The sequence below is a fragment of the Melozone crissalis genome, unplaced genomic scaffold, assembly GCF_028551555.1.
Source record: "Melozone crissalis strain CALT ecotype California unplaced genomic scaffold, PUWL_Pcris_2 ptg000036l_1, whole genome shotgun sequence".
Lineage (NCBI taxonomy): Eukaryota > Metazoa > Chordata > Aves > Passeriformes > Passerellidae > Melozone > Melozone crissalis.
Genome location: NW_026535814.1, coordinates 21892090 through 21918071, shown reverse-complemented (window position 1 = coordinate 21918071; position 25982 = coordinate 21892090). Strand labels below are relative to the sequence as shown.

General features: G+C 49.7%; 1 protein-coding gene across 1 annotated transcript in view; it reads left to right on the top strand.

Moving 5' to 3' along the window:
- Nucleotides 1–25982, top strand: part of MYO5B (myosin VB) — a 144451-nt gene that overhangs the window by 27161 nt on the left and 91308 nt on the right. Inside the window, exons 2-8 of the mRNA XM_054283409.1 lie at nucleotides 570–619; nucleotides 1065–1175; nucleotides 4680–4851; nucleotides 8153–8297; nucleotides 21943–22099; nucleotides 23995–24138; nucleotides 25575–25656. Of these exons, the coding sequence (XP_054139384.1) occupies nucleotides 570–619; nucleotides 1065–1175; nucleotides 4680–4851; nucleotides 8153–8297; nucleotides 21943–22099; nucleotides 23995–24138; nucleotides 25575–25656 (861 nt within the window). The remainder of the gene's footprint in view (nucleotides 1–569; nucleotides 620–1064; nucleotides 1176–4679; nucleotides 4852–8152; nucleotides 8298–21942; nucleotides 22100–23994; nucleotides 24139–25574; nucleotides 25657–25982) is intronic.

Sequence of the window (25982 nt, the reverse complement as noted above, 5' to 3'; positions counted from 1 at the left end):
AATACCTTTCCCCCATGTTAGATGCTCTGTGTCTATCCTAAACCAATCCAAAAGTGCCACCATCACAGCAGAAGATGGAGGACAAGAAGAAGAAGGAGAAAGACTGGACATGCCCAGATTCCTCCTTGCCTCTTGAACCCCCATTCCAAAACCCCCAAAATTCCAAATTTTCACCCTGTGATTAATTCATAATCATTCTACTCAAACTTTTGTGGCTTGTAACTCTTCGCACAAAGTTGATGATTGTTTCCATGGGTTAAAATCAAAGACGCGGGTGTCTCTGACTCTGTGCCAAGGTCTCTGAGCCCCGTGCCAGGGTCTCGAGTCCTGCAGGGCAGCCAGAGGAATGTCCTGGGTTCTGACAGGAGTCCAGCACCAGCCTGGCTCCCTGAGCCCAACAGCCAAACCCTCATGGGGCATCTGGGCTGGGCTGCCCAGGTCTGCCCTGGGGCTTCCCCCTTGGTGGCCCTGGCTTTGTAGATGCAAAAAAAAAGGTTAAATTTAACCTAATTCATGAATTCATTTAAATCCAAGGGTGTTCTGGAGCCCGTTTGTGTGTTCACCTCCAGCTGAAGGAGTTGATATTGGTGTCTTCATTTGCCTGCCTCTGTCTGTGGCAGTGGGTTTGGGTCAGGGCTTGCTCTGTGGGGACCAAACTGCCTTTTTTTGAGCAAATAAACACACTTTGGTGTAGGGACTGCTAGGGGTGAATTGAGTTATTTCATAAAAGTCTTCTGGAAAGCTGGTGGGTTTTTTTTTCCCAGGGAAATTAAATTCCACGTTTACCTTGAAACTTTATCCTGCTTTGTTAGATTGGTAACGAGCCAGTGTACACCTTGTCCAGGAGAAAATTAGACTGAAAAATTAGACTTCTGGTCTGTAATTAACCCCAAGAACTAAAACTGGATTTATTTTTTTCTTTTACTAAAATAAATGATTTAGCTGCATTGACTTTACAATAAATGTGAGGCTGTATTAATGGAGAATTAATTTATTTCTCATTTAATTTCCCGAGGTTTCATCGTGTTTAAACTTTTTCTTTCTTTTCTTTTCCTCCTCTCCAGTACACTAAGGTTTGGATTCCTGACCCTGATGAAGTTTGGAGATCGGCTGAAATTATCAAGGATTACAAAGAGGGAGATAAAAGCCTCCAGTTGAAACTTGAAGATGAAACTGTAAGCTTTATTCTTTTTAGCAATTTAAAGCTTCGAATTAATGTGTGAAGAAGCCTGAGCCATTTCATAGCTTCTGTGAAGTGGTTTAAAATGTGTTTTATTGCCTCAACACTTTCACTTTTTCCCTGCCTGCTCCCTCCCTAGACACTTGTGTTACAGTAGGTTGCAAGAAAAGCCCTTGACCTCCATCATCTCTTTTCATCTCCTGGCAAACTGGTAATAGTCTGTGATACCAGGATGTATTTTTTTTTTAATAGCAGCAGTATGTCAGAAGTGCCAGTTTGTGCTTTTTGCTGCCGAACAAATTGTAGAGAGCACGGCTGGTGGCATCCACTCAACCTCGGGTGCTGATGGAAAACCCACACACGGCTCAGAGGGGGCTGCTGTGCCACAGCTTTCTCCATGCCTCGGTTTTTCCTCTCTGAGCATACTCTTACATAAACTCCTTTTTTCTCTGCTTCATTTTTAAATGAGAAAAGCTTTTAAAAGGGAAAAACACAAAACTCATTTAAATGTAGATGTTTTCTAGCCGGGCACTGGTTCCAAATGCGCAAACAGCCCGGGCTGTAGCCTGAGTGCAGCCAGCAATTAATCATCCCCAGAGCAGGACACAGGCTGGGGAGGAGCAGCTGCTCCCTGTTCCACACAGAGCCTCCTGGGGTGGGACATTGGGTGACAGCAGGGAATTGCCAATGAAGTTAACCACGGCATTTGCATCAGCTGCAAATTCAGTTTATGGGAAGGGAGCAGCCGTGCTGTGTGCCCACCGCGAGCTGCCTGCTGTAGTGGGAAGAATAAATACATTTTTCATGAAGAATTGCACCTAAACCATCTTTCTTCAGTGAGCAGGTGGGGTTTCCTGAGCTGTCTAGAGTGTGATCTGCTCCATTGCCTGGCAGAGTTAGCAGAGACCACCCACTACAGATCCATATGTGCTGAGCAGGGCGGGTGATTCCCATCCCCTCCACACCAGACATTTCCCCACTGTGGGGAGCATTTCCACCAGATTGCCTGATGGAGGATGGAGAACAGGAATGAGCTGTGGTAGATGAGGCAGTTTGTGAAAGCAGTTTTTCTTTCAGAGCAGCTCCAGCTCGGGCTGTTGGCTGTGTGTCAGTGTGCCAAGTTTGCAGAGAAAGTTGTTGATGTTGGGGTCTGCGCCTAATGCTTGGTGCTGTTGCTCCTTCCTGGCTTGGTCTCAGCTGCTTTTGTTGGCCTGCCCAGTTTGCTCTTCCAGCACAGGGCAGCTTTCTGGGGAGGATAAAGGATGGAGGATGCTTGATGCCTTTTTACCTTCCGTGGTGATAAATCTGGATGAGGAGGTGCACAGATGCTACCCTGCAATCCCTTGGAAGCACTAGGCATAGAATCATCATTTTATTGTGGAATGGTTTGGGTTGGAAGGAACCTTAAAGTTCATCCCATTCCACCTCCTGCCATGGGCAGGGACAGCTCCCACTGTCCCAGGCTGCTCCAAGCCCCATCCAGCCTGGCCTTGGACATGTCCAGGGATCCAGGGGCAGCCACAGCTGCTCTGGGCACCCTGGGCCAGGGCCTCACTGCCATTACAGCAAAGAACTTACTCCTAATATCTTACCTAAGCCTACTGTCCTACAGCTTAAGGTAATTCCCCCTTGTCCTGTCCCTGCCTGCCTTGTCCCCAGGGGCTGTGCAGCTCTCCTGGAGCCCCTGCAGGCCCTGGCAGGGGCTCTGAGGTGTCCCTGGAGCTTCTCTGGTGCAGCTGAGCAGCCCCAGCTGTGCCAGGCTGGCTCCAGAGCAGAGGGGCTCCAGCCCTGGCAGCAGCTCCGTGGCCTCCTCTGCACTGGCTGCAGCAGCTCCAGCTCCTTGTGCTGCTGGAGCCAGGGCTGGGCACTGATGGGTGCCTGGGTGCCCATCTCACCCACAGGAGCTCCTGTCTTCCACCTGTGCTCAGGCTGCCAAAGTACACCTGCTGCTATTGCTGGGTGCTACAACCCCCATCCTCCCCTCCTGGCTGAGATCCCCTGCAGTTTTAGTACTTGGACAGGAATTATTTTTTTCCTCTTCAATTTGGATATTTCCCTGGAAACTAAACGGGTTGAGGAGCCCTGCAAGGTCAAATCCATTTGTGCAGCTGAGTTCAGGATCAGCAACATTAAAGTGATGAAAGGATTACCAGGTGTTGTAGGTAGTAGCTTAATAAGCGTGTCACAGTCATGGTGAAACATGGAACATCTCATTTTGGGGTTGTGCAAGAGGCCTGAGGTCTCTGGGAGTGCCCTGTTTGATGCTTTCCTGTGTGAAGTCCTGCCTGGATCTGTGTCATGTTGGACTGAAAAGCTCTGGCAAACGGGAGCAGCACTTGTGTGCATCAGGTTGGAGATACCCAGCACACATACCTTCAGGGCATTCAAAGCTGTAGAAAGCCTTTTGTTCCTGGCAGCCACCATGCATTACCCAGCTGTTCAGTGCTTCCTTTTGTGCTTCTGCTTTAAGTGAGTCTTCACGGGTTTTGTGGCTCCTGGCTCTGCTCTGTATGCACGAGAGCTCCCTCTGAATGAGGAGCTGGCTGTTAAATATCACAGGGCATCCCTGGTGTGCTTGCCATTAAGATGTGAGACTGAGTGCAAACTCTTGAAAATTGGCATTGACTACGTGGATAAAAGCAGCCTGAGGTTGTCAGACACACTGAGGGAGCCTCTCCTTGTGCACTTGGGTCAGCCTTCCTTGTGCTGTTTGCACGGGCAGGGATCCAGTGCAGCCACAGTGGTTTTGCTTGGAAACTGGGATTCCTCCCTTCTGATGGGAGCTGAGCATCAGTCCTCCCTTCTGAGGCACCCTGTGGGAAGCAGCATCACTGAAAATTTTTTTTCCCTCCTCTGTAAAGAAAAAAAATGCATTTTTTTCTTCAGTTGATGGTTCTGTTGCTCATTTGAGAATGAGTCAAAAATAGCATAAGGCTGCCCAAATGCCACCTTCAGCAGCGTAACCTGGCTCCTCAGACACTTCAGCAGCAGGGACTCCGTGCTTCTCCATGTCCTCTCTGTCTCAAGGCGTGCCAGGTTTCAGGTATAAAAGTAACCTGAATTAAAAACGAGCTGAGAAATTGCTCTGATGGTAAGAGCACAGTCTAGTTTGGAATGAAACTACTTTTCCAAGAGCAGGAGGATGCTTAGATCAGATGAAGCTGTGGATTTCTGTCGCTGCTGTCACTGCTCAGAGCTGGCTGAAGGCTGTTTGTCCCAAGGCTGGCCTGAAGATGACTCAGGTGTGGCCAGGTTGGTGCTCGTGGACCATCAGTGTCCACCAGGACCATGTGGTGATCAACTCAAGGCCATTACCAGAGGGGTGACCTGGCAGTCTGCCATGCAAGTCCCTGCAGCATTTATCACCAAGGGGCTTTTAATTTAATTTAAAATTAAAGAGCAAAGTGTGTCAGTGTTTAACACTAGCAGGAGTTATGCTGGGAAAAGCTACAAGCCATTAAAGGAGCTGCTGGTTTTTTGTGTATGTGTGTCTCCTCAGCTGTATGAATATCCCATCGACCCGCCAGGGAGTGAGCTGCCCTTCCTGCGCAACCCTGACATCCTGGTGGGGCAGAATGACCTGACAGCCCTCAGCTACCTGCACGAGCCCGCCGTCCTGCACAACCTCAAGGTCAGGTTCCTCGAGTCCAACCACATCTACACCTACTGTGGTGAGTGTCCAGAGCACACCTTCAGCTCCTCAGGAGTCGTGGGGCCACAGAGGAGCCCCTTGAGACCATCAGCGTGAGGGAAGCCTGGGGGTGGTGGGTTTAGTTTTGAGTGTGTGTAAAACCAGAGGTGGTTTCTGAGGGCTGGTGCACTGTGACCTTGCTGAGCTCATGGTCCACCTGCTCTTGGTGGGAGCATCCTGTCAGATGAGTCTGGGGCCAGCCTTGCACGTGCTTGGCAGCGCCCACAGGGGAAAAGTAGGAATTAAAAAACAGTGAACATGGCATGCCAGACAGAGAGATACTACTGAGGAATGTCCATAGCAGGTTTTCCTCCAAAAAAAAAGTAAAAAACTTCCAGTACTCCATTTCCTTCTGTTTCTTCATGTCTTTGGGAATTATCTAACTCCCAAATTCAGAGCAGGAGGAGGGCAGGTGTGAACTTGGGCTTGTGATTTTGGGGAGGGCACTTTGCCAAAGCTATCCAGGAAAGCAGTTACCTGTGCATGGACAGCAACAAGGTGCAGCTTGAAAAATTAAGAAGAAAGGAAAGAAGGCAATTCACAGAATCCCAGACTTGTTTGGCTTGGAAGGGGTTTTAAAGATCATGTTCCAACCCCCTGTCATAGGCAGTGACACCTCCCACTGTCCCAGGCTGCTCCCAGCCCCATCCAGCCTGGCCTGGGGCACTGCCAGGGATCCAGGGGCAGCCACAGCTGCTCTGGGCACCCTGGGCCAGGGCCTGCCCACCCTCCCAGCCAGCAATTCCTTCACAATATCCCATTTAGCCCTGTCTCTGTCAATGGGAAGCCATTCCCTGTTTCCTGTTAAAGCTGGTACAGTGTACAGCTGTGACTGGGGTTGCAGAGGAGAAAACTGGCAGGAGGAGATGACTTTTTAAAACAGTGCCCTAGAAATATGTTGTCTCTGTGGCTCTGAGTAATGTTAACTTTCAGTATTTAATGATGTGTGGTGTTGGATTACTGGCATAACTTGCAGCATTTTGCAGCTGCCCTCAGTCAGCCGTAGGCCTGCTCTCACCCAAAATCAGTGAGGTTTTGTGAAGGCAGCTTCTAAGAAGGTTCATGATTGTCTGGAGCACAGCATTGATGGGCATGCAGGCATTTGGGCCGTGTAGGTTTGGTTGCAAAGCTCTGCCTGCCTGCGGCATGCCTCGTGCTTGGTGGCTGAGAAGGGCAGGAAGGTGCCTGTCTGAAGTGAGCAGAGCCCTTCAGCTTGGTTTGCTTCGTGGTTTTGGTGAGTCAGGGAAATTGTTGGGTGACCTGAGCAGGACCAGGAAGCCAGCAGGCAGGAGCAGGGCTTGGGGAGGGGTGAGGCAGCTGGGTCAATGTCCTGCAGGGCAGCTGCTGGGACAGTCACTGCCCTTTGCCTTTCCTGGTGTTTGCTGCAAGCTGAGAGCTCCTGTGCTCCTGTAGTGGGAGTGTGTCCGAGCCCTGGGCTGGCTGGGCTGGGAACACAACACTGGCCCCACAGCCAGGTGCAGTGGGGATGTTGGGGGACTGGGGACACTGGGGGCGTTGGGGACGCTGGGGGCATTGGGGGCAGTGAGGACATTGGGGACATTGGGGACATTGGGGACATCATTGGGGGATTGGGGACATTGACGGGATTGGGGACATTGACGGGATTGGGAACATTGGAGTTTGGAAATGTTGGTACTGGCCCCACAGTCAGGTGTACAACACTGGCCCCACAGCCAGGTGAAGTGGGGACATTGGAGGATTGGGAACACTGGAGACATTGGGGGCATTGGGGGCAGTGGGGACACTGGGGCCATAGGGGACAGTGAGGACATTGGGGACATTGGAGACATCATTGAGGGATTGGGGGCATTGGGGGGATTGGGGATGTTGGCGGTTAGGAACATTGGCACTGGCCCCACAGCCAGGTGCAGCGGGGACATTGGGGAACTGGTGACATTGGAGACAATGAGGACATTGGGGACATCATTGGGGGATTGGGGACATTGGGGGCATTGGAGGCAGTGGGGACATTGGGGACATCATTGGGAGATTGGGGACATTGGGGGGATTGGGAACATTGGGGACTGGGGATATTTGCACTGGCCCCACAGCCAGGAGCACAGTGCTGGCCTCACAGCCATGTGCAGTGGAGACATTGGGGGACTGGGGACACTGGGGACATTGGGGGCAGTGAGGACATTGGGGACATTGGGGGCATCACTGGGGGACTGGGGGCATTGGGGGATTGGGGACATTGGGGATTGGGAACATTGGCACTGGCCCCACAGCCAGGTGCAAAACACTGGCCCCACAGCCAGGTATATGACACTGGCCCCACAGCCAGGAGCATGATGCTGGCCCCACAGCCGGGTGTATGACACTGGTCCCACAGCCAGGAGCATGATGCTGGCCCCACAGCCAGGAGCATGATGCTGGCCCCACAGCCAGGAACATGATGCTGGCCCCACAGCCAGGTATATGACACTGGTCCCACAGCCAGGTATATGACACTGGCCCCACAGCCAGGAGCATGATGCTGGCCCCACAGCCGGGTGTATGACACTGGCCCCACAGCCAGGTGTATGACACTGGCCCCACAGCCAGGTATATGACACTGGTCCCACAGCCAGGTATATGACACTGGCCCCACAGCCAGGAGCATGATGCTGGCCCCACAGCCGGGTGTATGACACTGGCCCCACAGCCAGGAGCTCCTGGAGCTCCTTGCTGGCACAGCTGAGTCCTGCCCAGAGGTGGAGCTTGGATGCAGAGCAGCTCCCTGGAGCCCACGGGGAGTGCACGTGTGGCTTGGCCTCTCATCAGCTCCCTGCTCAGTGCCCAGAGCTGGAGAGGAGGCACACATGAAAGCCTCAGAGCAGGCTCTGGCATTCCTTGCCTGTAAATTATGTATTTCAGTTTCATTTGGGCACATTCTTTGTTGGGAGTTTTACTCACAACCCAGGCCAGGGGAAAACCCAGGATGTTTGTTTGGGTCTAGCAGAGCTTTGGTTGCACAGGAATTGCTTTTCTGTAGTGCTGGCTCAGGCTATGTTGATCTCTTCTCACCCCTCCTGCAAAGCCTGTCTTCACACAATGGAGATTATTATATATTTTTGCTCTTCTTACCAGTTTTGTGCAGCTGTACAGGGGTTTATTGCCTTGCTATTGAAGGGGATGCTGAGATAACAATTACGAGCCCTTCCCCACTCACTTTCTTTGTTAACTCTCAATCATTGCATTTTAAAGACCTTACTGGAGCAACTAAGCCAAGCCCTGAAAACCCAGAAATACCAACCCCCTGCCTGTCTGTCTGCCCTCAGGTATCGTGCTGGTGGCCATCAACCCCTATGAGCAGCTGCCAATCTACGAGCAGGATGTCATCTACGCCTACAGCGGCCAGAACATGGGGGACATGGACCCCCACATCTTCGCCGTGGCCGAGGAAGCCTACAAGCAAATGGCCAGGTCAGGGGGGATACCCAGCCATGGGGCTTTGGGTAAAAAGTGGGCAAAAATGCCAATAAGTGCTCCAGATACTCCGTGAAAGCAGAGTGGTGAAGGCAAGTGTGCTGGAGGTCAGGTATTTCTAATTAATTCTGCCTAATTACTTGATCCCAGTTCTGTACCCAGGCTGCTGGGCTGATGGGGTCCCTGTGCTCCTCAGGAACTCAGGGGTTCGGCAGGGGATCCCTCTCTTCTTCCTTCTTGGATGAGTTTCCTGGAAGAAATTCAAACCACTCTGCAAATGTCATGTTTAATAGCTTAGAGGAAACCACATTTCAGATAGTTCGGTGAGATAATCAAACTAAATCCAGAAGCTAATGTTAGTTGTTGCTTTATGGAGATATTGTGATTTTGAGTTAGGTGTTAACTGGTAGATGCTTGGAGATATTTATGTGTCCCTCAAATCCCTCCCTTCACCAGATGGATATGGTGAGAATTTTACTTTATTGATTTCCGTGCTTGTTGTGTTGCTGGGGACAAATGTAGGATTTTGTTCCTAAGAAACAAGTCATGATCCAAAAGAGAATTGGAGAGGAAACTGAAAATTGTTGTACCACGGATAATTTTATTATAGTTGTCAGGACTCACACAGTGTGTTTTTGTTTGCTTGTGAATTAGCTGAGATTTCTGTATAGCCCTGGCTTTTAACATCAAGAGCAAGCACTGAACCATTTTCCAAGGTTCTTTCTTTCTGCTGTGTCTGGGTTTTAGTGGTGAGTTAGGATATATTTCTAATAAAAATGAACCGGATTTCAATCCAGAAATGCATCTGGAGGAGCACTGCCATGGCCAGAGATCGGATGGATTGCACCCAAACTGAGTCCAGCCTGCACTGCACTCCAGCAAGTGCTTGTGCTCTGGGCAAAACTGCTTTGAGAACAGTTCAGGGATCTGGGGAGCTGCCTGCAGAAGGAGGAAGACTTAGGATTTTGTCCTTGTGTGATTCCAGACTGAGCAGCAAGCTGCAGGGCTCTTTTTAGGAGATACCAGGGTTTTGCTGACCCATGTGGACAGGACCTGTGGGTTTCCCAGGGCAACTGTCTAAAACACAAGGCAGCAGCTTGCTTTTCCGCTGAAGTTTGTGTAGGCACAAACTTCAGGTGCTGAGGTTTGCTAGGTGCTGTTCTCCCACATGCCTCAGGAATTATGCAGGCAGAGGGATAGCAGCTCTAGCTAACAATGCTTGTCTCTGCTTCCCTCCTTATCAGAATAAAGCTACTTTTGACAGCAGCCCATAAAGGATAACTGCTGTCTCTGGGTGGTTCAGGCTGCTCTGTTTTCAAGGGGACAGGAAAATAACCACCTTCAGAGATCTCAGGCAAGGTGCTCACTGCTCAGTGCTCCTCTGGTGCTGTTTTGGGCTGTTATTATGGTAATTGCAGGCTTGGGTACAAAAGAGGGTTTCAGACAGGGCTGAGAGGAGATTGGGACATGGATTATAGGAATCTACCTGGTTATTTGAAATGTGCCTTAAAATGTGGCACACTGAGTTTCAAGTCTGAGCACTCCTGGGTGGCTGTTGAGTTCTCTTTAGCTTGATCCAAGCTTTTCCCTCCATGGTGCTCCAAGGAGAGTGGAGGAGCTGCTGGGGCAGGGGGTGTGGATGGCATAGCCCCTGGGTGATGGATAAAGGAGTTCTTTTTGCCCTTTTCCCAGCTGAAATGCTGACTCTGCGGGATGCCTCATGTCTGCAGCTCAGCTTTGCTGCTTTGGGGTGAGGTGGGACGTGGCTTGTTAAACCTAAACTGGTGCAAAGATATCACTTGTTTTGCAGTTCAGCTTTTAAACAATTGGATTATGTCTGGTGCATCCTTATAGATCAGCAATAAAACTCAAGCCTGCCATCTCAGAAGGTCAAATTTGCAAGGTGACGGAGAGCAGGAAAACAGTCTGGCCAGTCTTGGGGGTTTTTGAATATTTTATGCCCATTAGTGGCCCAGAGCACACAGGGAAAGCACAGTGAAGGGGATTGAATGGGATTGAGTGGGATGGCAAGGGAAAAGGGCACAAAACTTAAGACTCTGTGTTAAATGAGAAAAATTGGAGGTAATTAGATTTTTTTTTCTGAGCTTTCCATGCAGAGATAGGGTGCCAGGGCAGAGTGTGAGGCAGTTGGTGTGTACAAGTGTTAGCGACTTGCTCCTGTGCTTTCCCACTGCCTCACCCTCAGTGCCCAAGAGATGGGACAGGAGGCACCCTCATACGTGACTGTGTGGCATCCTGTGTTTGCTTTTGTCCTGTCATCAGAAAATGCCAATTTAAAAGGGAAAAAATCTCTCAAAAATAAAAAAAAAGAAAAAGGAAAAAATTAAAAGCCATTGGTGCTGCAGATGTTGTGTAACAATACCTGATCCCTTTTTTGAGTCAGAATTTTTCATAAAGCACCTGAACACCTACAGTGGATTCAGCGTGTGTTAAAACTCTCCTTAAGGATGAGCTTTTCACAAAGAGGACGTTTTTACAGCACTTGCATGTGAAACAGCTTAAGAAAAAACCAAAACCAAAAACAGGCAAGTGATTAAAATTCATATGTGACATCCTCTAATTTTTACAGTGGCCAGCTCTTTAGAAACTCCCCAGATCCCCCGTGTGGGACTAAACACACTCAGTTCACTGAAATAGTGTTGTTTGAAACAAAATGAGCAGCATGGAGTCAGTTTGCTCCAAGTGCTGCTGCTGGAGGCGGTGGAGTCAAGTGTTGGGAGGGTGGAAGGGTGGATAATTTGGTGATTGTTAGTGGCGGTGAGATGGTGGAAGGATGGATAATTTGGTGATTGTTAGTGGTGCTGGGATGGTGGAAGGTTGGATCATTTAGTGATTGTTAGTGGTGGTGATGGCTGGTGGTGCTGGAATGGTGGAAGGATGGATAATTTGGTGACTGTTAGTGGTGGTGAGATGGTGGAAGGATGGATCATTTAGAGATTGTTAGTGGCCCTGAGTTGGAAGCCGTGAGTGCCTTGGGACATGGATTGCCTGCAAGGCAGTTCAGGCACCTGCTCTGGTCAGGGTCCTGTCCTGGAGAGGTACAGTGGGGCTGAGGGGCCACAGAAGGTGTTTGCCCTCCTGGGAACAATCTGAAAGCTGTGCCATGGTCACACAGAAGGACAGCACAGCTGCTGATGGCCTGGCTGATTCTTGCTTTTCTCGCAGAGGAACAAAAGATGCCTTGTGTGCCCACATCCTGGCTCTGATTTCCCTGTGTGTCATCCCTCTGGGTAGGAGCCTGGAGTCTGGCAAAAATTCCCTCTTGGAAACCTGCATTTCTGCTGCAGTCAGCCTGACCTGAGCAGCACGTTTCACACTGCTCTGTGCCAGCACTGCCGAGGCTGAGCTGGGGGCAGCTCTGAGCCTTCATGGCAAGAAGGACATGAGGGGCTGGAGCATGTCCAGGGCAGGAAACGGAGCTGGGAAGGGCCTGGAGCCCCAGGAGAGGCTGAGGGAGCTGGGAAGGGGCTGAGCCTGGAGAAAAGGAGCCTGAATGTCACACCATTCAGCCTGGGCCCTGGGTGTGAAATGGCAGCAGCCCATGCCAGGTGATGGACACAAAGGGAGGCCAGTGTCCAGCTCTCACCGTGGCAGAGATCTCGGGTAGTAAAGGGCTTGTGAAAGCCTTCTGAGAAGTGCAAGGACTGGGTCAAGTGCTGTGGTCTTTATTCCCTGGTGCCTCTGTCTGGCCAATGCTTTCACAGGTGCATCCCTGCAAAGCTGTTCTATGAGGCTAGGAAAAAAACATCTTGTGTCTGTTTCACATGAAACTGCTAATTCCAAACAGCAGAACAGTGTGGTGTTCTGCCAGGAGCACAGAGGGGCTCTTCAGGCCTTACCTGACCCTTGCAATGTCAGTGGGAAGGCAGCTGTCCTGGTGACCTGTTGGTTGGACTGGAGCTTCCTCCTTCCCTGCTTGAGGATCTGCTCACAGTGTTGTTGGTAGCTCTTGCAGAACGAATAAAATAAGAAATGCAGGAGTGATTTGATGGATGAGTTCAACTTCTGCATATGTTGTCTGAAGTGCAGCTCAGTGGGTGCCAGTGAACCCCTGCCTGGTGTCTGCAGCTCCAACCAGGCTCAACATCTGTTGAGTAACTCCTGAACTGTAAATTGTATGGAAATAGGGTATCTCCTCCCTTCAGCCCCAGTGCCCACATGCTGCTCCTGCCACCAAACACTTGGACTGCAGACAGGTAACTCTGTGTAGCAGTGGTTTTCCATTTTTATTGGAAGTTAGAGCACCCAGGCTTTGCAGGGCACTGTCAAAATCTCTGCTCCCTGCAGCCACAGGGGAAATGTCTGTGTCCTGCAGAGAGGCAGGTGCCACCGGGGCTGCCTGAGGTGACCAGGGCTCCCTTTCCTGCTCTGGGGCAAATGCTGGAGCTGGAAAAGAGCAGAAATTGCAGCAACAGCCCTGCACACAAGCAAATAGACTCAGGGAGGAGTATGGGCACAGTGGGGGATGCCCTTTCATAGCACTTCACATTTCAAGCTTTTACAGGAGGATTTAAAGCTGTACAAAGAGAGAGCAGATAGGAGTTAAAAGAGAGATTAACCCCCAACAGAGATGCAAGGGGAATCAGACTGGCACAGTAAATAAGGCTGAATCCTGTGTTATATTAAAGGCAGGGAAGGGTTTTGTCTCCAGGGGAATGAGGCTGGGTGGGGGCTTGCAGGGGGCTGGGGGGCTGAGCTGTGCTGCCCCTCACCAGGGCTGTGCAGCAGGGATCATCCCAAAAGTAAAGCTCTGGTCTAAAAAGGGGGCCAGAATAAAAACAACTCAAGAGCTTTGAATTCGGGAAACTGGAAAACTGAAGGAATTCTCTTCTGTTTAGAGTTAAAAGTGGGATGGGGATAATGGGAGGAGGTTTTGCAAGAGCTATCCCATAAATGTGATGGCGCTGGTCTAAAACCCTAGGGATTGCTTTTCTTCTCTTGAGGTAATATGTAGAAAACATATCTATGGGAGACACTGCAGGAAATATTTCCCAAGAACTGGAGGAGAAATCCTCTGATCTTACTTGCTATGGGAGAGGACAGAGACGGTCTGGGGATAAGTGGCCAGCGAATGAACTTCTTTTAAATGTAATTTTTTTTTCTTTTTGGCAATTTGGAATAAGGACTGTGCTATTTGCTAGCAGATTTAATAATAAATGAAACATTCCTTATAGAAAAATCATAAATACTCATAAATGGGACAGAACTGGCATGGGAAAGCTTAAGATAGAGAAGGGCCTGCAAGTAATGAGTGTGTGCGTGAAGTATCACTGGAAGGAGGAATAATAGCCTACATCAAAGATGTAACTACTGCTGTGATGCAGGAGAACTGCTGGAGCTCTGAGGGGAGGCAGCTGCAACACCATGTATCATTAAACATTTAAAACAGTATTTATTAGCAGCGTAATTACATGAGAGCCCAAAGACTTGTCACTGGCCTTGCCCACCTCCCAGCCACTGCTGGCCCCCTCACACCCTCAGTGAACTTCTGGAGGTCTCAGGATGGGGAACCCACAGTGTGTTTCTGAAAATCCCTTTCTGGGGTTCTCCTAATGTTCGTCAATTGATCAATTAGTCAGATAGCAGTGTGGGAGTTTTCCAAGCAGCAGTAGCTTAGGATGGTGGTCAGTTGTCAGAACCTTCTTTCTGGGACTGGCATGGGGTGGAAGAACAACAGACCTGTCCTCCTGGTGCTCCAGAGGTGATCTGCTGGTACAGCATCCCATAGCTCCTTCCTCTGTGTGGTGCTTTTTGGGAGGATGCAGCCCAAGCCTCCTCCCTCTGCAGCGCTCCAGCAGCTTGCAGGTGGCCTGGGCTGGAGCCAGGGATGCTCTGTGGTGTGATCCCAGCACAGAACAGAGCATCAGGGTGCCAGAGAGCTGGGGAAGCTGGCTGAGTACGTGTTTTGCTCTCCTTGGGAACAGGACACAAAAGAATTGCTGACCTCGTTTCCATGAGGCTGAGGAGCTCGTGTTCCTCCCCGACGGGGTGTGCAGGGCATCAGTCCTGCCAGAAGGTCACCCAGAATGGACACAACTCAGCATTTCAGAAAAATTCAGAGCTGTGAGGGTTTTCTGTGCTGTTGGAGGGGCATTTCCAGCCGGCTGTGTGGAGTGTTTGGGGACAAGCGGCATGAACAGGGCAGGGCCTGTGGGAGTCCCAGTGCTCCCATGGGGAAAACACCTGGAGCGCTGGAACACAGCTTGTGTTCCTCCCTGATGGGGTGTGGGAGACACCAGTCCTGCCAGAAGGTCACCCAGACAGGACACAACTCAGCATTTCAGAAAAATTCAGAACTGTGAGGGTTTTCTGTGCTGTTGGAGGGGTGTTTCCAGGCGGCTGTGTGGAGTATTTGGGGAGAAGGAGCAAGAACAGGCCAGGGCCTGTGGGAGTCCTAACGCTCCCATGGGGAAAATGCCTGGAGTGCTGGAACGGAGCTTATGTTCCTCCCCGATGGGGTGTGTGAGGCATCAGTCCTGCTAGAAGGTCACCCAGACTGGACACAGCTCAGCATTTCACAGAAAGTCAGAGCTGTGAGAATTTTCTGTGCTGTTGGAGGGGCCTGTCCAGCCAGCTGTGTGGAGTGTCGGGGAGAAGGGGCATGAACAGGCCGAGGCCCGTGGGAATCCCAGTGCTCCCGTGGGGCAAACGCCTGGAGCACTGGAACATCTCCTGGAAGCACTCTGACCTTTGCAGAGATGCCGTGGTCTGCTCCATGGGGTTTGGTCCTGGTTTTGGGAATGTGGCATGGATGAGCGTTAAGGAGAGGGAGCAGCCCTGCCCTGCCGAGCTGGTGGAGCGCGCCGCGCAGGAGGAGGTCAATGCTGCACCTTGCCTGGTCTCCATGTGCATCCTCATCCTTGCCCATTCTGGGCCAAACTGCTGCTTTTAGGCTTTTCCCCAGCAACTGAGACATTGAAGGCCACATTTTCTGTCTGGCTCCTTGCTGAAACCCAGTGGGGTGGGAGCAGATGGGCTTCAAAGCTGCACAGGGTAACCAGGGGCAGCATCACCCCCAGTGCATCTCAGAATCATAGAACATGCTGAGCTGGAAGGGACCCATCAGGATGATTAAGTTCAACTCAAGTCCACCTCTTTGGAATCCAACTTGTCCTTTGTCACTAGAATGTATTTTGAAGTGCTGATATGGGTGTAGATTGTTGGTGAAAACAGTGTTATTTTCCCCCACGGGTACATGCCACTGTAACAAAAGTTATCCCTACAAAAAGAAAATTATCTATGTTCAATATAGTTTTCTGTGTAAAAAAAAGAAGGACCAAAAAAAGGTTGTATAGGGTAATCCATGCCATTTATGGAAGGTACAGAGTAAAAAATGACCCAAATGAATGTGCAGCTTGTGAAAATCTGTCCTTGTAGCGCTGCTGGCTTCAGCAGCTGCACCATAAAATGTGCATTTGCAGCTGATATTTGAAAATGTAAACAGAAAACAAGTCCTTGAACATTCTTGTTCAACTGGATGAAAAATATCTTCTTGGGTTTCTCTGAGGGAGAAGTGTAACTGCCCCTAGGTTGTGATTTTTCTGTTTGCCTGAGTAACAATGCCAGGGATTCTGAAAACCCAAATTACATCCAACAAGTAAAAGAAGATGCTGCCACTCTCATCAGTGATGCTGCTCCAAATTCTAGTTATCCCACAGAAATGGGAACAACTCCTGGCTTCAGAGACCACTTCAGAGAAGGCTTTTCTCTGTGTTGCAATGCTGCTACCCTCTGATTTTCACCTCCAGAGTGCAACTTCTGTTTGTTCATTTGAAAGCATAGTTGTACTGCCTCAGTTCTGCATTGCTTCATTAGCACTTGAGGGGTGTAACCCAGTGGTAATTAAATGGTTTCTTTTTAAAATGTTATTTATTTTTATTTTATTTATTTTATTTGTTTTAATATTCTATATTTTTTTTTCATTTTTTATATTTCCAGCAACACAGTGCAGTAGCTATGCCCATTCTTAGCCTGTGTAGCACTGACAATGGAGAAATGCATCAGGGCTTTTGTGGGTGTTCTCATTGTGGTCAGGCTCAATTCAAACCACAGTACTTAAAGGATTTTTAATCTTCAGATTGCTTTATGAGCACTAATCCTCCAAGCAACCTGAAAGAAGTAGGTTAAATATGATTTCCATGGTGGAGAGACTTATTGACTCGTTCCACGACACAGAGAATTAGTGTCAGATCTGGGATTAAAGCTGGAGTGACCCCTGACAATTATTCAGAGGGTCTGGCTCTGCCTTCATTTATTCCAGATCCTTTTCCCTCTTGGAAAAGCTGTGTTTTTAGTGCCACTGGTTTTGCTCCCGCTGCAGAGACCAGGATAAAGTTGTGCAGTTAAGCTGCTTGTGCCAGTGGTGATTTTCTGAAGGGATGACCATGAAAACAAATCCTAGATGTTCCAGGTCCCACCTCATGGGTTTGGATTATTGCTTTAAAAAAAGATGACTTTGGAAAAATTCCGACTGGTGATGTGTGTGTCCAATGAACATTTTGGGTATATTTGTCTTCAAATACTGTTTTCAAGGAGTGTTGCTGAAGGCTGAGGGTGTAAATATCTGTACTGTGGTGTCCCTTGTCTCCTCTGTCTCTGGCAGAGCAGTGGTGAGAGCCGTCCTTGGATTCAAACCCTTCTTTATTGCAGTGGCTGGACCATCCCCTTTTCTGAAGTGAGGATTTTCCAGGGATGCTCTGCCCTGGATAAATTAAAGTGGTGTGGACTGCACATGGAAACACTGAGCAGTGCCACACCTCTGACTGCTCTGATGCTCTGTGTCCAGGTGGGCGCCTTGGGGTGTGAATGCTTCTCCACACCTTTCCCAGGCTGTTTTGGGGCTCCTCTGAGGGCAGCAGTGTTCTCTGTGTTGCTGCTGGTGAAGGACTGACTGCTTAAACAGGCAAGGAAATATGTTCCCTGGATATAAAGGCTGGCAATTAGCAGCCAGTGCTAATCAGCCAAGGAATCTGAGGTGCCCTTTCTCTTCATAGCCAACTGACTTTTGTTTGCCTTGGGCAGCACCTTTAGATGTTGCCTTTCAAAAATTGTATCTATTAGACTTTTAGAGCAGATATAAAGAAGGAATTACTACAGGTTGCCCAGAGCAGCTGTGGTGGCCTCGTCTTTGGAAATATCCGAGGATGAGTTGGATGGGGTTTGGAGCAACCTGGGGTCATGGAAGGTGTCCCCGTTCATGGCCTTTTCTAGATGGCCTTTAAAGGTCCTTCCCAAGCCCAGCATTTCTGTGATTCCATGCTGTTTCTCATGTGTTGTAACAGCACTAGTGACCCTCTCTTAGTTTTGCTGGCTGGAGACATCACCCATCTCTTACTGTGCGTGGTCTTGAGGGGCATTGCTCTTAAGCTGGCAAACACCTGCAGAAAGATGTGTTACCCACCTCCAAAGCACCTCTGGAGCTGCTGGTGCCTCTCGCATTGAAGAAACTGTTCTGGATCTTGTTCTGGTGAACTTCTGCTCCTTTGTGGTTTTGTTTACCTTGCTGATGGCTGGGGGCTGTAGCCCAGATCGTGGTGTGGTTTTCCAGCCTGAGCATCGTGTGAGCTGTGAGCCACGGGGAGAGGAGCCCTTGATGTACTTTGTGCACACATAAAAAGCTGTGGTGGCAGCCCTGAGGTGCACAGGAGCCCGCCCAGCCCCAGGAGGAGATGGGGCAGCGCTGCCATGCTGCATCAGAAAGAGTATTCACCCACAGACACTTCATTTTACTCAGGTTCTTTTCAATAATAATTTTCTCCTGTGCCGGCACTGCCAAAATTGAATGTATTTTAAGCAGCCGTGTTGCACACTGTGCCTGCATGGTGGCCAAACATTTGAGTGGCTTTTATTCCACACTGAACACAAACACCTCCTGCCTGGCTTTAACCATTTCTGCTGCCCAAGCATCCTGTATGCTGCCAGCTGTTGGGTGGGGTTCATCCATCTTCCCCTGCTGGCACCAGCAGTTGGTTAACTTGTACACTGGAAAGGCTCTGCAGCCTTTATTCCTGAAAGCTTTTATTCCTGAAGTTGGAAAATAAATGTCTGAACATGCACTGGAAGAGACACATTACTGCAAATGCAGGAGGTTGAGTGGCCTGCTGAGAGCATCTTTCTTTTCATTTTATGTTATTGATATAATCCAAAAGTTTTTTGGTGCCATGGAGAGCTCACCTGGCCCATTTCATATTGCAGCACATTAGCCATCAGGGCAAATTCTTGGGAAACTCTGGAAAAATGGGACCTGGCAGAGTGACTGCAGCAGCAGTAAATTGTGTTGGGCATAGTTTTGTTACTGGGCTCAGTGTCTTTTGGCAAATGTCTGTTTAAAAGGAGGCAAGCCAGAGGGAGGCATAAAGCACTCAGAAGGCCACTTAAAGGCATTTTTGTGATGGGATCTGAAGCCCGGGGGAACTGTGGGTCTGGGTTGGTCCTTAGCTGGGCTCTCAGGTGGGTTGGTCTCTGCCTTCCCCAGCCTGGCCCACCCCAACAGCTGGTAATAGAGAAGTAATGAAAGAAGTCAAAATTGGTGACAATAACTCATAATTGTGCACCTTAAAGAGAAAAAAATGAGTTACCAAATACTACCTTGCAGCAGTGCTGTCTGGATGCCAGGTAATGCATCTTTTGAGATGTTGGCCTCATTTAGTTGAAGACTCACTCCCAGATTGGTGGCGCTTTTGTCTTATGGCTTCAAGAGAAAAGTGGCAGGGAAATGTTATCTGAAATATGCCACTTGGGCCATACCTGTCATGCAGAGCAGGGTGGGAAACAATAATTCTGAAGTAACTTTGAGACAAGTGTAGCTCTAAGCCGTGACAGCTTTGCATTTGCAGAGCTCCTTTTGCAGGGATTTTGGTTGTCACCTCTCCCTTCTGCTTCTCCCTCTCCTCTGACCAAGGACAGCCTGTTCATCCACCCTTGCAGCCCATGCCAGAGCCTCTCTGTGCCTTTTTCTTGGCAGCTGACAGGAATTTTGCCTGTTGGGTCCTGCAGTGATGGCCAGTGTGGGATTTCACTGATGGAACTCAGTCCCTGAGTCCGAAACCATGGATCCACTATGGCTGGAAAAGGCCTCTGAGATCAGGTCCAGCTGTCAGCCAGCACCACCAGCATGTTCACCTTAACCATGTCCCCAAGTGCCACATACACACTTTGTTTGAACACTTCCAGGCAGGGGCACTGCATCACTTCCCAGAAGCCTGTGCTGGGGCTTGGCAGCCCCTTCCATGAAGAAATTCCTCCAGATATCCAATCTAAGCCTTCCCTGGCACAGTTTGAGGCCGTTTCCTCTCCTCCTTTCACTTGTTCCCTGGAAGGAGAGATGGCAGCCCACCTCCCTGAAGGTGATGAAGCATAGGGCAGCTTCAATCAGCGTTCAGTCAGGACAGCCATCAGCTGTCCCAGGAGCTGCTGCTGTGGGTTCACGCAGTCCCCTTCTGGGGCTGGTGCTGAGCTTCCCTTCCCCTCTGTGGAGCTGGCACTGCTTTTCCTCTGCTGGCTGCCCCGTGCTGCCGGGAGAGGTTTGCTGCACACCTGTGTGAGTCCAAAGGTGTGAGACTGGCACGTTGGCAGCCCCGTGCCTGGATGCTGCCAGCTGGCTGTGGCAGAGCCTCGGTGGCTCTGCCAAGGCCTCAGTGGTGGCTCTGCCAAGGCCTACTGAGGGCACGGCGCCGTGACTTAGCAGGAGCAGGCTGTCCCCACCCGGGTGAGTCACTGGGATCAGCACTCTGGGATGCTGGCTCTGGCTCTCAGGGGGGCGTGCCCCACTCACAGCCCGTGTTTCTGCACTGCTGCCTGGCTGCTGGGGTGCTTGGAGGCTCCTCTTGCCTTCCCCTTGGTTGGCACTCAGGAGAGCTAGCTGGCTAGGGGATGGATTAAGATACACTTTGAGAATTGGTGTCTGAAAAATGGAGAGAGCTGGAAATTAGCTTGTCAGTCCGCTGCTGCTGAAAGTGCCTCAAAGTCATGGCTGCACCAAAAGGCTACATGTGACTTGGCTGAAGTTTTTTTCTCAAACCAATTATCCTGAGCCTTGAAGGAATTAAGATGCTTGTGCCTGACAGTGAAGTAATGGTGTTGTGCGTCTTTTGTACTTTGGAACTACAAAAGTGGAGTATGGCAATCATTTAGCCTCTGTCCTCATCTGGTATAAACTTGAACTGAGTATCTTAAACTGAAATGTGTTTTGATGGTGTTTCCTGATGTCAAGAGAACTGCAAGGTATACATTTATTGTTGCACTTGTGTATGGGATTTTCTGTGCCTGCTTTCATCTGTGATTCATGGAAGCCAGGGCAGAGTCTGGGAAGATTAAGTTGATCTTACTTAAAAACACACTCAATTATGTCCTTACAGCTTACCCAAGACCTCGGGTATTTTGGGAGCTTATAGCAAATCCTGCAGTGAAAACTCTGCACTTCCCAAAATCTGCAGCAAAATTGCAGAGTTGCTGGGTTTGCTGTGTGCTGATGATGCCCTCGGGTGTGAATCCCACTGCAGCAGAGGAGCTTGGCCCTCTGCTGGAGCCAGCAAACCTTTTCCTGGAGGGATGTAGGTCTGAAAATGAGCTCATCTTACTGCCTTGGCCCTTTCTTTGCCTTGCAGCTCAAGCATGTTAAACAGATTAATTATTGGGAGGTAGCTGGTGGGTACCACACTGGGAAGGACTGGCTATTTCATGGTGGCTTCTGCAACAGCTTTTGTGTGAATGATTAATTTTGCAAGTGGAAAAAGGCATTTGGAAGAGCTTGTGCTCTGTGCAAGGCTCAGGAGCTGCATGAAATGGTGCAGCCCCAGCTTCTCTGTGCTAAGTCCTGTGCCCTGGAGGTATCTGGTGAAATACCTCTGCACTCCAGTGACCTCACAGTGCCACAGGGTTTGGGGATGAGTCACTGGTGGGAGTCTGATGTCAGACTTGCTTTGTATTGTGGTTGTCAAAGTTTCAACCAGATGCTGGGAGTTGTGTGAAAGTACTGATACTCATATAATTGCACAGGGAATCAAGTGACTTCTTCTGCGTCCCAATTTTAGGATGCTTGATTTTACAACTTTAGTGTTTTTAATGAGATTTGAGTGTAGAGGAATCTTTCTGAGCAACTGTGTTTTAAAAGCAATTTTCACGAGTTGACTGTGTTTTAATGAGCAAAGTCTCAGATGCTTGAGTGAAGGAGCTGGGAGGAAAAATTAAATATACAGAACTAGGAGCTGAAACTCAGCCAATGCCTGTTAATAGTTCTCCAGACAGATGCCCAGCAGCAGAGGTTGGGTGTTGTGTGAGAAACGGGCTCCCCAGAGACGCAGGATGAGGGAGGCAGCAGTGCTTCATGCAGGGGCTCAGTTCCCACTGCCTCTGCAAGCCTTTGGGGATGTCCTGGAGATGTCCAGTGTCTGGGGGTGTTCTGGAGATGTCCAGTGTCCTCCATGTGTTCTCTGGGAAGTGTCACAGCTGTGTATTACTCACTGTTCCTTTCCTAGTCCAGGAGAAATCCAGTGTCTGTAATGTGGGTGGCCACAGGCCGAGGGACCAGCGATGCGGGATGAGGGTGCAAACAGCAAACAGGAAAATGGATTAACTCAGGGGAGCTTATCATTCATTGACTGTGCTGCTCTGGCTCCCCCAGGGAGGAGAAGAACCAGTCCATCATTGTCAGCGGGGAGTCGGGCGCGGGCAAGACGGTCTCTGCCAAATACGCCATGCGCTTCTTCGCCACCGTCGGGGGCTCCGCCAGCGAGACCAACATCGAAGCCAAAGTGCTGGCCTCCAGCCCCATCATGGAGGTAAAAGCTGCTCCCTTTCCTTTGTCCTGATCACTCTGTCTCGCCCTAAGTCACAAGGATAGTGACAAACCTGGGGGTTTACAGCATAACAGCTGTAAATCAGCTGGAGCTGGGCTGAAAGGCAGAGAGGCACCAACAGCCTCCGTTTAGACCACCCCAATTGCACCTGCATTTGATGGTCTTAAAGCTGAGCCTGAGTATCCCCACCACATGTCCAGGAGCTGGGCATTGATGGGGCTCCAGAGTGGAGAGCTCAAGAATGCAGCTGGCACTGTTAGTGTTTTATCATCTTCCTCCTTTGTTACTGCATGGTGTGCCCTAATCTCCTTCTTTTGTTGTACAGACATGGAATAGAGAAGGAGGGATTAATATGAGATATTTAAATTAATTTTTTTTTGTTAGTTTGCTTTTGCTATCAATCATGTACCGGCCTCTTCCCCTAGGCAACAGCAACGAGACAAAAGGACACAGTCTTAAGCTGTGCCACAGGAGGTTTAGGCTGGACATTACAGGAATTTCTTCATGGAAAGGGTGGTCAGGCATTGGAAGGGGCTGTCCAGGGAGGTGTTGGAGTGCCCACCCCTGGAGGTGTCCAAGCAAAGCCTGGATGTGGCACTGAGTGCTCTGGGCTGGTGACAAGGTGGAGATTGGGCACAAGTTGGGCTTGATGGGCTGGGAGGGCTTTTCCAACCCAGTTGATCTGTGATAGGGGAGTAACAAGTCTCATTTTAGGGAAATCCCTGCTCTGAAGGAAAAGAATTCTTCTTATAAATACAAAAGAAAGGGGAAAAGCAGCTTTGTTTCCTTTCACTGAAGCCAGATGGTGAAAATAAATGTCTGAGTGCCTAAATCCCGTTTTCCAAACAGATTTTGGAGCCATGAAGTACCTTCAGCTGATTTGGGCTTTTCCAAAGTCCACGAAGCTCTTCAGACTCGTGTGACTTTCAAGGCAGGAGCCAGCAATGCTGCTTTAGTGCACTGTGGTGTTGTCCTGTGCTTAATCTTAGGCTTGGCTCAGCCTTTAGGGTGGCTTCCCATCACTTGTGCCAGATTGTCTGACATACAGAGAGGGGGTGAGACACAGCCTGACAAGTGGCAGCACCTGTGGCCTGACACCCGTGAGGGTGAGCTGCAGTGTCCAGGCCAGTGGGGCTGCAGGGGAGCAGTGAGAAAAGCCAGCAGGTGTGTGGCTGATGGGGAAATCTGGCTGGTTTCCTGCAGGTTTACTCCTGGTAAACTGCTTAAAGTTTACACCTTTCCTCACCCGTCTCCCCTGCCTCTGTGAAATGCAGCTGCACTACCAGGGGGGGTACTTAAAACCATCCAAGAAAAAAATTAATTGTGCACACTATTCTTCTATATGACCCCAGAATTTTATTGCTCTAATTTTCCTGCCTGTGTTCAGTTCTGGCTGTAATTTCTAAGTGCTGAGGCCAGGCAACCTGCCTGTCTTTATTGGAAATTGATGAGAACATTACCTATTCAGAAAAAAACATAAAAGAAAACTGCCTGGTTTGCAGAAAAACCCTGAGGTAAATGGGCTTGTGGGGGAAGGAGACCCATCCAGGGAAGCTGCTGGTGTTGACTCTGAACAAAGGTGGGGGCATTGCATTCTATAAGGTGGAACACAAATGTTGAGGCTTTTGGGATGTGGATGGTTTAATTGCTGTACAAATATTTGTTGCTGTTTGTATGCATTTTTCTTCCATAAAACCCCTTTTCAGTGAAGAGCCCTCCCCAAAGTCCCATTGCTCCTCTGCCTTCTGCATCTGGGAAGGGGTTTCCCTCAAAACCTCCTGTGCCTGTTTATATAACACTGATTGCAAATCAAAATGTTAAAAAAAAATTTAAAAATCAATTAAAATTTAATGTTTAATTTTGTTTGCTTTATTCAGGCCATTGGAAATGCTAAAACAACAAGGAATGACAACAGCAGCCGCTTTGGGAAATACATTCAGATTGGCTTTGATAAAAGATACCACATCATTGGTGCCAACATGAGGACGTATCTGCTGGAAAAATCTCGGGTTGTATTTCAGGTGAGGAGTTGTGGGGCTTTGTCCTTTTTTTCTTTTGGGTGCTGTATCCAGGAATTCAATAGTCTGGGTCTTTTCTGTGGATAAGAAAAAAAATCTCTTTACAAATAGAACCACAGAATCATTTAGGTTGAAGTGACCTCTAAGACAGCTGAATCCAACTGTCCCCCCAGCACTGCCATACCCATCACAGAATCATCATCATGGAATGGTTTGGAAAGGAAGGGATTTTAAAGATTGCCTCATTCTCCCCCTGCCATGGCAGGGACAGCTCCCACTGTCCCAGGCTGCTCCCAGCCCCATCCAGCCTGGCCTGGGGCACTGCCAGGGATCCAGGGGCAGCCACAGCTGCTCTGGGCACCCTGGGCCAGGGCCTGCCCACCCTGCCAGCCAGGAAATCCTTTCCAATATCCAACCTAAACCTACTCTCTGTCCATGGGCAGCCATCATTCCTTGTCCTGTCCCCCCATGCTCTTTGTGATCACAATCCCAAGTGTCACCTCCACATGGCTTTTAAGCCCCTTTAGGGGTGAGGACTCCACCACTGTCCTGGGCAGCTGTGGCAGGGCTGGGCAGCCCTGTCCATGGAGGAATTGTTCCTGATAGCCAAGCTAAACCTCCCATGGCACAGCTTGAGGCTGTTTTCCCTTCTCCTGTCGCTTCCTTGGTAGACACAGCTTCCAGATGTGTCTTTTGGACTCAGTGGAGTCTTGGACTCTTGGAGTTCTTTATGATCCCAGCCTGATGACCCTTGTCCTGGGCTGTCTCTTGTCCTGCTGTCTCTAGAACCTGTCTTTTTCACAGCTTTCTCAAAACCTTCTAATTTTATAAATTTCCACAAGGTGTACCTGGGAGACTTGTTAGATAAGGAGCCAGGGAGAAAAAATAGAGGCAGCAGTGTTCAGTTTTGAAGATGAAGAAGGGCAGGAGAGGGGCTGAGAAGGCTGATGTCTGCCACAGCACATCCCTTGGGTTTCTTGTGCAGGCTCAAGAGAGGCTTTCTTAGTTTTTGCTTGGGATGTAGATCAGAAGCTACTGCAAAAATTTTTGTCCTTACAAAAAGAGTGCTCCAACTACAAAAATCTTAAAAGCCTGACAACTTTGAGAAGCCATGAAGAGTAAGCCACCTTCTTTTATATTACTGTGGGTTTGCAACTCAGTGCTTGCTGCTTCATTCATCCAGAGAGGGATAAGAGGATAAGATGTGGAAGGTAACACAGAGTTATTTACTTTCTTTGCCAGGTGGGCAGTGTGTGTTGGTCGGGTTTGGCACCTCCTTTCTCCCAGGTGGCAAGGAAAATGTCTTTGTGTTGGTGTCACTGACAGGTCTCGGTGGTGGGAGGCAGGGGACGGGACCAGGGTGTCCCTGGGCTCGGTGTGAGGGTGGGAGCACTGCTGTGACCCCTCTGTGCCTCTGGTAACTCAGTGTTTCCCCACAGGCAGAGGACGAGCGCAACTACCACATCTTCTACCAGCTCTGTGCCTCCTCAAGCCTCCCAGAATTCAAAGACCTTGGACTCAGTAAGTGCTGGCACACCCCTGTGCCCTGCTGGCTGCTGCCTGGGCCTGAGGGCAGCAGGGGAAGGTGGTGGGGTCACCAGTGCCGGTCCCTGGGGAGGCTGTGTGCCCTGGGAGGAGGGCAGGGGGATGAGACTGCAGGGCTCTGCTGCTGCCTGGAGCCCAGGTTTGCTCACCCCATCATCTCCAGGGACGTGGCGCCTTGGGTGAGGGTGGGTTCCCCCAGAAGCTGTGGCTGCCCCCGGATCCCGGGGAGTGTCTGGGCCTGGGTTGGATGGGGCTTGGAGCAGCCTGGGACAGTGGAAGGTGTCCCTTTAAGGTCCCTTCCA